At 54.1% G+C, this 14,745-nt stretch overlaps 1 protein-coding gene across 1 annotated transcript in view; it reads right to left on the bottom strand.

Annotated features, from left to right (window-relative positions):
- Positions 1–11,797: 11,797 nt before the first annotated feature.
- The window catches only part of EPHA8 (EPH receptor A8), a 54,456-nt gene continuing 51,508 nt past the window's right edge, over positions 11,798–14,745 (bottom strand). Inside the window, exon 17 of the mRNA XM_066563794.1 lies at positions 11,798–14,071. Coding sequence (XP_066419891.1) covers positions 13,957–14,071 — 115 coding nt within the window. The 3' untranslated portion in view covers positions 11,798–13,956. The remainder of the gene's footprint in view (positions 14,072–14,745) is intronic.

Here is a 14,745-nt window from a genome sequence, read left to right as displayed (position 1 = left end):
GTCCGGCCCTGCCCAGTCCCAGCACGTGGGAAAACCCCTCTGCATTTGGCTGGGATGAGCCCTGGGAATGCCCGCTCAGGGACAGGGAGGCAGGCAGGTGGCAGCTCAGTGCAGCGCTGGCAGGGCACAGCAGTGGCAGGGCAGGGGCAGCAGAGGCCCGCCTGCAGCAGCAGCGGGGGGTTAATCAGCCGGCTGCTTCCGTGACTGAGCTCCGAGCTCACAGAAAAGAGCTCCAGAGAGAAAAAGGCTTCTCCCTCATGAAAGAAACATCAGGGCTAATTGAATCCGGGTCCAGCCCAGCAGCACGCGACAGACCACGCTGCCTCATTCATATTTCATGCCTTGCTCTGCTTTGGCAGCAAAAAGCACAGTGCAAAAGGCGGGGGAGCCCTGCCTGGCATGGGGAGAACCCCAGGAGCATGAGGAGTGGCCAGGGGAGAGGGGAGCCAAGGGCTGAGCCACATGTGGGCTGGGGCTGTGGGAGGGACTTGCCAGCCAGTCAGTGATGTCCCGGGTAAGCTCGAGGCAGTGCTCACCCGTTTCGGGCTCTGGCCCCTGCAGGTCAGTAAAGCACGTGGGTGGAATGGGAGTCTGTGGCTGCTGAAGGCTTCTCCTGGCCCCTGGATTTGGGCAGTTGCTCCTCAGTGCTGCTAGAGGTGGGTGAGAGCCCAAAGAAGTCCAAGCAGATCATGGCTAGCGAGGTGAGGAGAAGGCAGCCCCTATGACAGACAATGACCGAGGTCTGTTTGCCTCCAAGGCATCTCTTTAGGGGCTTTACCCTTGTCTGGAAGGGACTGGGGGGGACCCTACTGATGTGAGGTGGGGTGTGAGGCACAGATCCCCTCAGCAGGCACAGGGACACTGCTGGGGCTGGAGAGGCAGATTGCAGGCAGGACCCTAAGCCCATGGTAGGAGCTGGACTGAGGTGCTGGAGCATATCCAGAGCAGGGCAGTAGAGCTGGGGAAGGACTGGAGCGCAGGTTTGAACAGAAACAGCTGAGGGAGCTCGGGCACTCAGTTTAGAGAAAAGGAGGCTCAGGGGGTCTCATCACTCTCTGCATCTACTTGAAAGGAGCTTGAAGCCAGGTGGGGATCAGGCTCTGCTCCCAGGTGCCTGTGCCAGGGGAAGTTCTGGTTGGATATTACTGAAAATTCCTTCACTGGAAGGGCTGTCAGGCATTGGCACAGGCTGCCCGGGACAGTGGTGGAATCACCACCCCTGAAAGTTTTCAGAAACCTTGCAGATGGTGGCACTTGGCTACAGGGTTTAGTGGTGGCCCTGGAATTGCTGGGTTTAGTGGCTGGACTCGATGATGTTAGAGGGATTTTCCAGCCTTAGTGTATCTATGATTCCAAAGTTTCTGCTGTGCAGCAGCAGAGCATTTTCTGTGAGGGAGTAGCTGTGGGGGGACTTGGCTGCAAACTCCCAGAAGGAATGGTGGAGGGAGGCATGCAGGGAAGGCTGATGAACCCATGATCAAGGCTGATGAGCAGGAAGAGATAAAGCAGGATTAAAGAACACACAAGCTGGAAGTTAGACAAATGGGCAGGGAGCCATCCCCACTCCTCTTGGAGCTCTGACAGAAGGCACAGAGGAACAAGACAGGAAACTCCCATTTTAGCTCCACTTGGCCCATTCCTGGTGCCTCTCCCCAGTGTGCCCAGGCAGTACAGCAGCTGGTGGCAGCTGGTGAGCCTGTCACTGGGAGAGCCTGCTGCCTTTCCCTTTCCTGTGCCAGGTTTCCAACTCCCAGCAGTATTTTTGCTTTGGCCTTTCATAGAATCACAGAATCATTAAGGTTGGAAAAGTCCCCTAAGACCATCAAGTCCAACCATTAACCCAGCACTACCAACTCTATCACTAAATCATGTCCCCAAGTGCCTCATTCACACATCTTTTAAATCCCACCAAGGATGTTGACTCCACCACTGCCCTGGGAAACCTGTGCCAATGCCTCACCACCCTTTCAGGGAAGAAATTGTTCCTCATATCCAACCTATGTTCCTCATATCCTTCCTGGCCCAGTCTGAGGCTGTTTCCTCTTGTCCTGTCCTTCCACATGGCTCAGGGATGCCATGGAGATTGTGTGGAGAAGCAGCTGATTTTGGTGGAAATATCGCTGGTGCTGGCCTAGAACAGCCCGTGGTTGTCTGCAGGACATTCCATCCATCCCACCACTGTAGGAATGTGCCCCCTGTTGACAGAGTGACTAAATTATTCTTTGTCTGCTTAAAAAGGCAAAAAGCCCAGAAGTTTCTCTCCCAGATTGGTACAAAGACTCCTCATAGGACCTTTGGGACTTCACCTCAGACCTGGGGCTGCCAATTGGACAGAGGCCAAGAGGTCCCACTTAGGTAATTCACTAGAAAAGGAAGAGAACAGAACTTGCCCCTGGCTCAGTTTTTCTCTGTATGAGCTTTGTTATTTTGTCTTTTATTAAACCTTTTTCTGTTTCCAACACTACCTCAGAAGCCATCCTGCTAATTTTATGGCATTTGGGGTAGGTGGGCCTATCTTGGATGTTACAGGTTCTCTGAGAGCTCATAAAAGCTGGCTTGAGGAGAAACCCATCACACCCCCTTCCAGCCCTGCCTTACTTCCACCCCTAGTCCAAGCCTCTGTCAGGAGCACAAAAAGCAGCAGAGATCCTCCTGCAGTTCAGTGGCAGCTGGTGGGTCCTGCCCTCCCCAAGGTGTGTCCTGGCCACCAGCCAGGTATCCTGAGCCCTCAGGCTGTGCTCCAGGGGTGACCAGGCTCCTCGCTGTGGCCAGATATGGGGTGGAAGCTCCAAGAGTAGAGTGCAGGCATGTGCCAGGGAAAAACCTGGGGACCCCTGCACAACACTGCTGTCTCCCTGGGACTGCACCTGCTTTCAGCCAGAAGGCACCTCCTAGGCTCCCAAAGCTTTCCAGCCAAAACTCATTTTGGCACCAAGGGCACTGCCAGGCAGCTCCCCCCAGCTCTGTGCTTCCCTGTCAGTGGCAGGGAAGACACCTTCTCCCCAGAGCAGATCAGATCAGATCAGATCAGGTCAGATCAGATCAGATCAGATCAGTCCTGCATCAGGAAGACACTGAGGCAGGAACTTTGCCAGTCAGGGGTACCAGAGCTGTGCAGGAGCAGGGAGATACCATCAGGGGGAAGAGCAAAGGAAGGACTGGCAGGAGCAGCCACCGAGGCTGGGGCTCATCAGGGATGGCAATGAGGCTGTGGCATCCCGCACCCTCCTCCCAGGGCCACAGAGGATGCTAAAATGTTCAGGGGTAGTGGCTGAAAAGGTGATTGAACCCCCCAGACTCCAGGCCTCCCACTGGTCTGGGGTGTTAGGCAGGATCCCACACTGTGACCTGTGCACAGGGAGAGGGCTGGAACTGAGAACCAACAACCCCACATGTAGCAGGGGGCTCACTTGAGGGCAAACCCAACCTCCTGGAGGTGACCAGGGCAGGGTGTACCTGTCTTGGCCCCATAAGCTGCAGGCTTGCATCACCAGCTCTGCCCCAAGGGAAGATACTGAAACCACAACAGGGAAAAGAAGGATTCAGGGCAAACAAACAAAAATACCAGAAATTTCCTGCATGGCCTCTCCAGATGGAGCCTTCCCTACCTCCTCTTCCCACTGAGTGTAAACTCACGACGTGTCTGCTCTCATGTCCTGCACTTGAGCTTCCAAACCCACACAAACACACAGGCACAGGGAGAGAGAGCCACAGCAAGATCTGTGGGCAGTCAGCACAGGTGCCTCCCATGGCCACTGAACATTATTTAAAAGCTGTGAATGTCACCCCAGCTGTGATGCTGGCCCTTGAAAACCTGATCTAGGTGCCAACCCTGTGTACCAGTGTACCCTTTCCACTGCTCCTAAATTCCACAGTGTCCCCCAAGCCCCCCAATACCCCTTGCAAAGCTCTGGGATGTAGAGAGGCTTGAAGAATAAATGTGGATACAGACATGGTAGTGGATATGAATACAGCCATGGTGGTGCACCTGGAAAATTGAAACAAATGATGCAGGACTAGAGAGCAGCAGCTGGTACAGAGCCTCTTGTCTTCCAAGGCTGTTTCATCAGGCTGCTGGAGAACTGGGCCTGGTGCTGCTCATCCTTGAGTTGCTTCTTTTCACCCCAACAGCTTGATCCTCAACACAGGCCCTCCCCATTGAATCACAGAACCAAAGAGAAGTTTGGGTTGGAAAATACCTTAAAGCTCATTTCATTCCACTCCCTACTGTGCACAGGGACACCTTGACTGCCCCAGGGTGCTCCCAGTCCTGTCCAGCCTGGCCTTGGACACTTCCAAGGACAGGGCAGCCACAGCTTCTCTGGGCACCCTATGCCAGGGCCTCCCCACCCTCACAGGGAAGAATTTTTTCCCAATATGCCATTTAAACCTAGTCTCTTTCAGTTTGAAGTTTTTCCCCTTTGTCCTGTCACTCTCTGCCCATGAAAAAAGTTAAAATCCCTCTTTTTTTAAAGCCACCTTTGAGCACTGGAAGGCCACAATGAGATGTCCCATTTACAGTCTGTGAGAATAAAGGTTTTTTCAGACTGCACCGGAGCTCTGGAATGGAACAGGATCCAGTTGTGGATTCTCAGCAAGGGCAGGGTGGGCAGAGAAGGCTCAGTCCCTGTTCCAAAGCCGTCATGTCAGGGGAAATGAGGGTGTGTAAAGGCTGAGGATGAGATTTTGTCAGTGGTGGGGAGAGGATCAGACTGAAGGCACAGCTTTGCAGGGGCAGGGAGCTGTCAGCTGTCAGCTCTGGAGGGCTCATCAAAGCTCCCCGAGCTCCCAAAGCACACCCCGAGCATTGCTCAGCCCAGCCACGTCTGTCTGTCCATCCTGTCCTCCCAGAGGGGGCCGTCTCTGACAGGCCCTCTGCAGAGAGAAAACAAAACCCAGCTCCCCCCAGCCCAGGCCCCTCCTGAATACACGTGCAGGGAATTTCAAATGTGCTGTAACTGTGCTTTTGCCAGGAAGGAGCTCTGTGCTGCCATCCTCTTGCAGGCAGTGTATTGTCCCTGTCACAGCTGTCCTCCTTGGGCACTGCCCTGCTCACAGGACACTCTCAGGGAGGCTAAACAGGACTCAGAGTCTGAGACTGGGAGAGATCCTGCCACGGAGAGGGACACCTTCCACTGGCCCAGGCTGCTCCAAGCCCCATCCAGCCTGGCCTTGGACACTTCCAGGGATGGAGCAGCCACAGCTGCTCTGGGCACCCTGTGCCAGGGCCTGCCCACCCTCAGAGGGGAGAATTTATTCCCAATATCTAGTCCTAATATCCTAGTATCTATCAGAATGTCTAACATCCTAATTCCTAATATCTGGAATGGGCACGTTGCCTAACCCTGCCTTCTTTAATTTTAAAACCAGTCCCCCCTTCTCCTATCCCTAGGTGAGTACCATGGAATCCCTGAGCACCCCAGATGTTCTCCCACCCTGCCCACTGCCCTCAGTGGGCTGTGAGGAAGCTGAAGGAGAGGAGGTGGAAGGCTTTCAGGGAGCAGCTGAACACAGGGTCAGGAGAGCAGGGGCAAGGGAAGGGTATGGAAACCAGAGCAGGTGAGCTACAAGAAGTCTCGTGGTCGCTTTCTCCTAGGACAACATCTCCAGGCTCAGAGCACAGCAAGGCTTTGTCTGCAGGTCCCTGCTCCATTCCTTCTCTGCCATGTGCACACACAAGCTGAGCCTGCCACCATTTATCTGTGGGGGCACTGCTGCCCCAAGGCTGTCAGCTCTCCCTGCAGCCCGGGCAAACCCACAGCCAGCCCCTCCTGCTGCTGCCTGTGCCTGCCCAGGGGATGTGGGACAGCCATGGCTCGGGGGGAGAATGCTGCCTGCTGCTGAAGGGCCAAGCCCTTGTTGCTGAAAAAGGTGAAGGTGGGGAAATGTCTCAGAAAGCTGTGTAATTACATTTAGGTACTTTATCTGCAGCATTTATCGATGAGTTCTGCTGCTTAGAGAGGTTTCACTGCCTGGAAATTTCATAGGATGGGGCAGGGCTGGTGAAAGGGGCCTCGAGGTTCTCCTGGCCTGCATCATGTTTATGGTGTCGCTGTCACTTGTCACAGGTCAGGTTGTCCTGCAGCACTGTGTGTCCCATGCAGGGGTCCTGCCAGCCTCTCCTGATTATAGACTCCTCTGCTGCCTCTCCACTGCCAGCCCAGCCCCTGGGGCTCTCTGAACAGGCAGTCCCAGCCCACTGCAAGCACAGGTGTGTGTTGATCACTCAGACACAGTGCAGGCAAAGGAGCTGAGGCATGGAGGGGCAAGAGCTCAGTTTCTGGCTCAGAAAGGAGCAGCACTCAGAAAGCACCAGGAAACAGAGGCAGGAACAGCACTGAGAAGATTCACACCTCCCCTCAGGCTGTATGTCCCTTATCCTGACAAAGCCTGAGAGGAGCTGTGCTGGGAATGACAAACTATGCCTGTGCCTGTTCCCTGAAATACCAGAGCACTGATAAATGAAAGGGCCTGTAAAAGCATGGATTCAGGGAGGAAGGTCAGGTATTGATAGGAGCAAGGGCTGGAGTTTGTTTGAGACATGCACAGAAATGTGCCCATGGGCAGAGAAGGGGCCACACACCAGCAAGTCCCATCCTGTTTTCATCTCTCTGAGCAGAGACACCAAAGATTTACTAGAGCTTTTGTTTCCTTTGCAAAGCCTGTGCTCAATAAACTTTTGCTTCTACTTATGAAAAGCCCTTTTCCACACCAGGCACAGCTTTCCCTGGGCTCTTATTTCATCTACCGCCCCACTCAGGCCTATCTTGACTTCCCTGTGCTCCTTGTCTTCCTTTCCTCCTCCTCCTGCCTTAGCCACATCCTACTTCACCTGATCTGTCCTGTCCACCTTCCTGTTCCCACCACCCATCTCTCCTGAAGAACTCCACTCCCTGGGCAAGGCGCTTCCATGCAATGTTTCCACCTCTCAGTGACAGGACTGCAGCAATGGAGCTGGTGGATTTGTGTCTCCTCTGAAGGACCTGGAGTTAAGGAGGCTGCTGCACTGCTCCTGAGACCCTGCAGAGCCCAGAGATTTGCAGGTCCCCAGCAGTGGGGACCTCTCCCCACACCCCAGCAGTGTCACATCAAAGAGCACAGCCTTTTTGTTTAGGCCCTGTTTGAAGTTTGCTGCTAATTTTTGGTATGCAGGGAGTGGTGTTTGGCTCCTGCTTGTTCCTGGAATAAATGCTCATTGCATTGCTCTTAAATGATTAGAGACCTCCAATTTTAATCTTTTATTCATAATCTTCTTCCAGCTCAGATACAGAAAAAACATGTAAATTCAAAACCTGCAAGAATTGAAAATTTCATAAGTGCTGCTGACCCTTCACTGGCAGCTCTGAATATGAGAGAAATAAAGGACTTGTAATAAGGAACCTCATTTTTGATAACAGGTTTAGTGGACCCAGGCATTAAATGGGGTTTCACATGTTCCTGCTGTGTGTCCATGAGAGATGTCATCAGTCCTGCTGGGCAGGGACTGTAATCCTGCTGCTCCTGTCTCTCTGCCATCTCCTGCCTCTCCCTCTCATCACCTCTGCACTGAGGTGTGAGCTCACCTGGTGATCACCTGGTGACTTTGGGACACCCCTGCCTGTATTGCCTCACCTGCTGGTCCCCAAGCTCACGTCCCATTGGCCACCAAAGCCCATCCACCCCAACTGCCTTGGTCCTGCCATGTTCCCTCAGCTCCTGTCCAGGAACAAAGGCCACTGCTCCCCATGGCCTGCACCACATCCCTCACCTCTCCTCCTTAGAATCATGGAATGAGAGAATCATGGAACATTCTCAGTTGGGAGGGATCCTCCCAGGGATCATCCAGCTCAGCTCCTGGCCCTGCCCAGGACACCCCAACAATCCCACCCTGTGCCTGAGAGCTTTGTCCAAAGGCTCCTGGAGCCTCGGGGCTGTGTCCGTTCCCTGGGGAGCCTGGGCAGTGCCTGCACCCTCTGGGGGAAGAACCTTTCCCTGATCTCCAGCCTAAACCTCCCCAAGCACATCTTCTGCCATTCCTTTGGGTCCTTGGTTCACCCATCCTCTGCACCATTCTGTGCTTGGGAAGGAATATACCTGAATATTGCCTGTTGTTACCTGCTCAGTGTCACCCCCTGCCCACTCCCTGCAAGGACCACTTTTCAGGACAACTTTGTGAGAAGAGGTTTGGAAGGCAGGGAGGAAATGAGAGACATGATGAGTAATAAGAAATCTTTAAGAGTAAAAGGCTCTGGGGTCAGGCAGACAACAGTGAGTGCTGAGAACAATTTCACCTTTTTTCAGCATTAGCAAAATAAAAAAAAACTTGTCATGGCTGGGATTCAAGATGAACAAGTTCCAAAGCCTTGACCCTTTCCACAGATTTCCCATGTGGTGTGCAATCCCTTTGTCCTTTTAACTCAGCAAACAAATTCTTGCTCTTTGTTTTTTCTTCCTGAAATGAGTAGGATGGTGTGTAGGGAAATACTTCCAGCTCTGCATCCAGAAACTTTTCTGGCACTTGCATATTATCTGCACTTCTATTCTAGAAAGACCATCATAAGCAGGAGATGTGCACTGGGGTTTCCCAAAACACAACTGCCAGGAGTTTTCACCCAGGAAAGTTGAGGCTTTGTTGTTTGACTGGATACTGGAGATTTTTGACAGCCTGTTCAGAAGAGGTTTCCGTATGAGGGCTCAACAAACTGCTGAGGGTGCAGAGATGAGGATCCTGCTCACAGGCACAGCAAACCCTGCCATGCCAGGCTGTGGGGCTGGGACATAGGTCCCTGAGGAGCTGGGCTGTTGGGCTGCCCCTGGCACTCCCTGAGGAGTGGATGCTTCAGGGAGCAGTGGGGCTGCCTGGGATGTGCATCCTGTGCCTGCAGGCTCAGCCGGGCTCCTTAGTCCAGGGTTGCACCCACATGAGAGAGGGAGTTCCCCTTGCAGGAGGGGATGAAGGGCCATTGCCTTCCTCCTTCCTGTCACAGCAGGTGACTGCTCTGAGATGTGAGACCTGCTCTCCTGATGTGAGACCTGCCTCTCTGCTCTGAGTCCTGCCCATATTCCAGGCCTGCAGCAGAAGTCAGGGTGGCTGCAGTCCCAGCTCATCTCTCCCCAAGCCTGGCTGGCTTGAGGTGGGGAGACATTAGGCTGGTGGCAGAGCAGGCACTTCTGTCATCCTGGGATGAGCTATGATGGAATCTCAGTCCTTGATGGTGGTTTTCAAGATATGACCTATAGGACACTTCAAAACCCATGTAGAACTTGACCCATAATCCTTCCAAGAGTTAAAGCAGCAGCTGGGGCTGATATTTCTATCTTACATCAAATTATCCTGAGTAATTTATTTGGACATGATGCTAAACGACTGTGCTAAAAGCAAGGAGAGAAGGTGGTTTGGGAATAGAGTCTTCTTGGCAGAGGAGGCTGGTGTGTGATCAGACAGGAATCAGATCAGGAAATCCGAAGCCGAGTTTACCATCTGTTCCTGCCAGCCCCGGAACGCGTGTGACCCCTGCAAGGGGGGCTGGCAGCGCCAGGAGCGCGGGGAGAGGCGGGCAGGGCTCAGCAGGGCTCGGCAGGGGCTCCGCAGGTCCAGACTGCCACCTCCAGGCACACGGAGCTCACAGAGCCTCCCTGCTAATGACACAGCCAAACCGGGCCGGGCAGCTGCCGGGGAAATGCTTCCCAGAGGAGTTACTGGAAGCCTGAGGTGATGCTGGTGTGAGTGGAAAAGAAAAGCTGTTTTACCAGGGAAAGACCAGCTCCCAGTGTGCAAGATGGGATGAAATCCTCTTGGGGGACGTTTAAGTAGATGTGAAAATCCTGAGGTCTCTTTTGGTACGGGAAGGGGTTTATTTGCTGGTGTATATGAACGTGGATGTCCATCACCTCTCCTTGGATGGAAGACTTTGCCTCTTGACCAGCCCTCTCCCCAGGATGCTCTTCCCAAGGGGTTTCCTGCTGAGCCAGTTTCTCTCAGCCATCAGGATCCTGGTGCAGCCCTGGCCCCAGCCCGGCCAGATGGGAGTGCAGGAGGTCTGAAAACATGGCTCTGTGTCCTGGAGAAGTGTCTCCAGTGATGGACCTTTGCCAGGCTGGCAATTCCCTGGCAATTTCCTTAAAAATGACACACTGTGCCTCATCTTCCTGAGCCTGTGAGCAGGGTGATGCCCTGGGCATGATGCTCACAGGCTTTGACAAAGTGATGCAGTAGTGGCCAGGCCCCTCCCCACACAAAGCCTTGCACAGCAGTCTGGCTGAGTGCCCCTGCCCAGGGAAGGAGCCAGGCACCAGCATCATCCACCCTTCCAAATGTTTGGTCTAAGAAATGTAAGAAAATCTTGCACATTTTGCACAATGTGGACACTGGCTTTATTAATAACTGAAATAGAGCAGAGAAATGTGTGTCCTCAGTGAACAGTAACAGGTTCCAGCATGCCCAGGCTGTCCCACTGTGCACAGGGACAGCACTGGACCATGAGCAAGAGATGATGCAGCTGCTGCCCCTGTCTGCATGGTGTGATGGGGCTCTGAGCAGAACCTGCACAGGTGTGTGCACTGCACAGGCACCTGGAGGGGTGGGATGAGGTGACCTTCAGAGATTCCATCTAACAATATTTATCACAGAATGGTTTGAAAGCCCTTGTTCCCCACCACATGCCATGGGCAGGGACACCTTCCCCTGTCCCAGGCTGCTCCAAGCCCTGTCCAGCCTGGCCTTGGATACTTCCAGGGATGGGGCAGCCACAGCTGCTCTGGGTACATTAGAAGGGTCTGGGAGAGAGTCAGGGTTATAGTGATGGGAAATGTAAATGCAGAAATGGGATAGGTGAAGGGGAATGCAGAGCATAGGACTTGTAAGCTCAGCCTCAGCACAGGGGACACTGACCAGGAGCAGCTTGTCCAGCCTGGGGCCTGTGCTTCTGTGAAGAAGAAGAGCAGTGGGAGGGGGCCTGTGAGGAAGGAAGCTCTGGATGGGCTGGCAGGATAACCTGACAGTGTGCAGGCAGGCTGGGCTAGGACAGAGCCCCGGGCTGGCCTTTCCTTATGTCTGGGCTGGGGAGCAGAGCTGGGGCCAGTGAACAGTCACCTCTGTCCTTGAAGCGTGGCAAAGGCTGGGAGCACGTGAGCAGGCAGTGACAGCTTCAGAGCCAACCCCACCCTGTGCTGTGGGGCCCTTTTGCTTTTATAGGGCATTTCCTGAAAATGGTGCTTTCTTTGCCCTGCAATCATTTGCTGGTGAATCCTTCTCTGAAGGGCAGCTGGAACACAGCTAAACACCTTCAGGAAGAGTTTTGCAAGCAGACCTACAATATACTTCAGCTCAGACTTCAGGAGATGAGGGCTGAGGTTTTACTGGTTTGGTTTTTTAGTGTTCATTTTTGTTCTTTCTAAAAAAAAAATCTGCATCTCCAGAAGAAGGTAAGGCTGAGTCTAGAAAAACCTGTAAGACACCCCTGAGGTTGAGAGCAGCCTGTGCACACAAGATATCTTGTTCTTGCTTCATGTCCTGCATGAGATGCTCCTACATAGCAATGACTTGGTTTTGGGGTGTCCTCTTCCAGCCCACAGCATCCCTCCCTGGGAGCCTACAAACATCCTCTAGGCTGTTCCCCGTCCCTGTGGACCCATCCCATGGATGCTCCTGCTTTGCAGGGAAGCATCCTTCACTTGTGGGAGGCTTTCTGGAGCAAGGGAGGTGGTGACTAGCTGAGCATCTCAGTGCTGGTCCCCCTGAAGCAGCTGGGGTGTCCCCTATCCTCACTGCAAGTGGTGACAGCTCTGTGCAGCCCAGTGACAATTACAGGCAAGGAGATGGATCACGGAAAGAGGGATTTTTATTGTCCGGGGGAAGCGCACACTCTGAACATAAAAGGTAAACCCTGCCCCACCATCCCCACAGCCAGGAGCAGCCTAGGGACCCCACACTGCAGGATCTGACTCATGAACCACCTGGAAAGGGGCCATCTGGCAGCTCCCAGCCTCAGATCCTGCAGCCCACCTGGCTGGGGTTGCCCAGCAAACCCCAAGGACACAGGTGTGGCACTGCTCTGACCTCTGCTCTCACCAGCATGTCCATGACTGAGTCCCAAATGTTGGGAAGAGAGGACAGGGCCAGCACCAGCCCCCTGTGCTGCAGGGCTTGGATGAGCTTCATCACATGCTGGCTGTGGGGAGGGAGTGTGCCAGGGCTGAGTGCGGGATGTAGGGTGCAATACAAATGAAACAACACATTGCATCTGTCCCCCTCACAAAAAGCTTCCATAGGAAGAAGTAAAATACCCGCCATAGTCAGAGAATCCATCAGCACACAAGTGCTCTGCATGGAAAGCCAAGCCAGCCCTGGACAGGCTGGTTTAGCCAGGATTATTGCAGCTGAGAAATGGCTTCAACCCACCCCCCACCCCCTTGTGCCCCAACAGGCCTGGCAGGAGCAGCCCTCAGGCCACATCCCACCAGCACCTGCACTGGAGTGATGCTGAGTTTGCTGTGCCGTGGGAAGGACAGGCTGCTGTGGGTCAGGCTGGACCCTGCAGGGAGTGAGGCTCCTCTCCAGTCTCTCTCCCCTCCTGTCACCCCCCAACCCAGCCATGCTCCCAGCAGGTGTTTTTTGCAGTGAGTTCAGCCCCACAACTGAGGCTTCTGTGCTTTGAGACCATTTTGTGTACCTAACATCCTACTTCAGTAAAACAGCTCCCAAACCCATAGAAAATTGTATTTACACCAAAAGGAAACTCCCAGCCCACAGCCTGCCCCACTCCCCAGTTCATCTGCACCTCTGCACCCAGCTCAGCCTCTTGGACCAGCTCCACACATCTTTGGAGGCCACTGCTCAGCACCAGGCAAGCTCACCTGGATGAGACAGATGCTCCTGTGGAGGACAGACCACTCTCCCAGACACTGGGGTCACCAGCAGGGAGATCCTGTGCCCAGAGCCTCTGTCCCCAGCCATAGGACGCTGTGATTGCAGCTGGAAACACGGCCAGGACCCCTCCTCTGCAGGTGATCCAGCAGCCCTGGGCACTGGCAGCCAGGTGATGGCACAGCTCCTGGGTTTCTCTAGGACAGTATAAGAACAAAGAAGAGCTGTTTCTCTATCCCTCTATCATGTGCTCCCATGAGCACACTCTCCCTTTCCTCTCTGTTCTGGGGGAGGCCAGGACGATTCTGCTGGTAGAGAAACCTGAGCTTGTGGCCCTAGAAAATATGCCTGGGCTGCCTGGAGGGCTGTGCTGGATCCATGGAGTAGTGCTGGTGGCTTAAAGAGGTGGAGAGTGTCCTGCAGCACTCCAGGGCTTCTTGAGTCTCCAGGTAGAAGTCCCTGGACAACTCTCCTCCCAGCTGGGAAGGATGGTCTGAAGGCAGAGCCGGGTGCTCCTGGCACTGCCACCTTGTTTTCTGTCCCCTGGCCTCCTGCTCTTGGTGGAGGTGGACCATGAAGTCACCTTCAGGCTGGTGCAGTTCGGGAGGCCCAGGCTGGAGTGTGCTGGGAGGTGCAGGGAGCAGGGCTGTCTCTGCTGTGTGCAGTGTGTGGAGCCTGCTCAGTTCAGAGATCCCAGGAGCTCCCCAGCTGCCTGATCCAAAGGAGCTGTGTGCCATGGCAAGCCCAGCCCACTGCTCCTGGTTATTGCTGATGTGTCTGATGCCCCTGCACCTGCAGGAGCAGCTGGACCATCCTACTGGGTGAAGGGGTTGTCTCCTGTCCTGCATAGTTGTGGGGAGACCCCCAGTCCCACAGGGAAATAGCAGAATCATGATGTGTCTGCTTGGAAGGCTGCTCCCCCCTTCACCTGGGGGAAGGAAGCAGCAGGACCACCAAGGTATCTGGAATACCACGTTTCCACCAATGCTGAAATCACAGAGATGCTGGCAGGGCTCCAGCTCCTGGCGCCCCTGTTCCTGCTCACCACCCTGCAGCCCCTTTGCCAGGGTAAGTGTTAAGGAATGCCTGATGCAGCTCTGCAGAGCTTTTGGTCAGAGATGCCTCCTGGGGCCATTTGTGTTCAGCAGCTGGGATCTCATGGCCTGGATGCTGCTCAAGATCTTCTTCTGGTGGCCCATCATGGTGATGCCCAGACTCCGAACATCCCTGGAGAACAAAGACACTGTCAAAGACACCTGAGCCAGGCCCCAGGGAGACAACTGCACCCATGGAGCAGCCCAGGAGCCTGTGCCTGGCTCTGCTCCACCTGCACATCAGCACAAGGCTGGTCCTGCCGAGGCTCCATGGACATTCTCCCAGGACAGACAGACTGCCATTTTCTTGGACATGTCCTCCTGACAAGGCTGCTGTGACAGCCCTGTGGGAGCAGGAGCAGGATCAGTCCTGACAGGCTCGTAGGTGACAAGATCAATGCTGTGAAATTGGATTCAGTTTTAGTGAGATGCCCTCAGATAACCCAGTCAGAAGGATGGATGATGAGCCTTCCCCATTCAAAAGATTCTCTGATGTGCATGACAAACAAGGATCACTATCAGCTCAATCCCAGAGCAAAGGCCCCATGTACAGCTCCGATCAATACACTTGACAACTCTCTGTTTGCGTCTCTCTGCCTTCCCTTTCACTGCCACAGGAACCACTGTCCAGCAGCTCTCTGCCTTTGGAGAGGGAACAAGGCTCCTTAGAGGCTGAACAGGCTGTCACTCCTGGTAACAGCAAGGGATGAGAGATGTAAGCAGATATAAGGGCAGGAGCTGGCATAGTTGCCTTCTTTTCTGGTACTGCTTGGATGCTCCACCTTGGAAACTCCCAAGACAGGTGGG

The sequence above is a fragment of the Molothrus aeneus genome, chromosome 21 (genome assembly GCF_037042795.1).
Source record: "Molothrus aeneus isolate 106 chromosome 21, BPBGC_Maene_1.0, whole genome shotgun sequence".
NCBI classification, from domain to species: domain Eukaryota; kingdom Metazoa; phylum Chordata; class Aves; order Passeriformes; family Icteridae; genus Molothrus; species Molothrus aeneus.
Note: the sequence above shows the minus strand (reverse complement) of the source record. Positions and strands in the feature narration are given on the sequence as shown.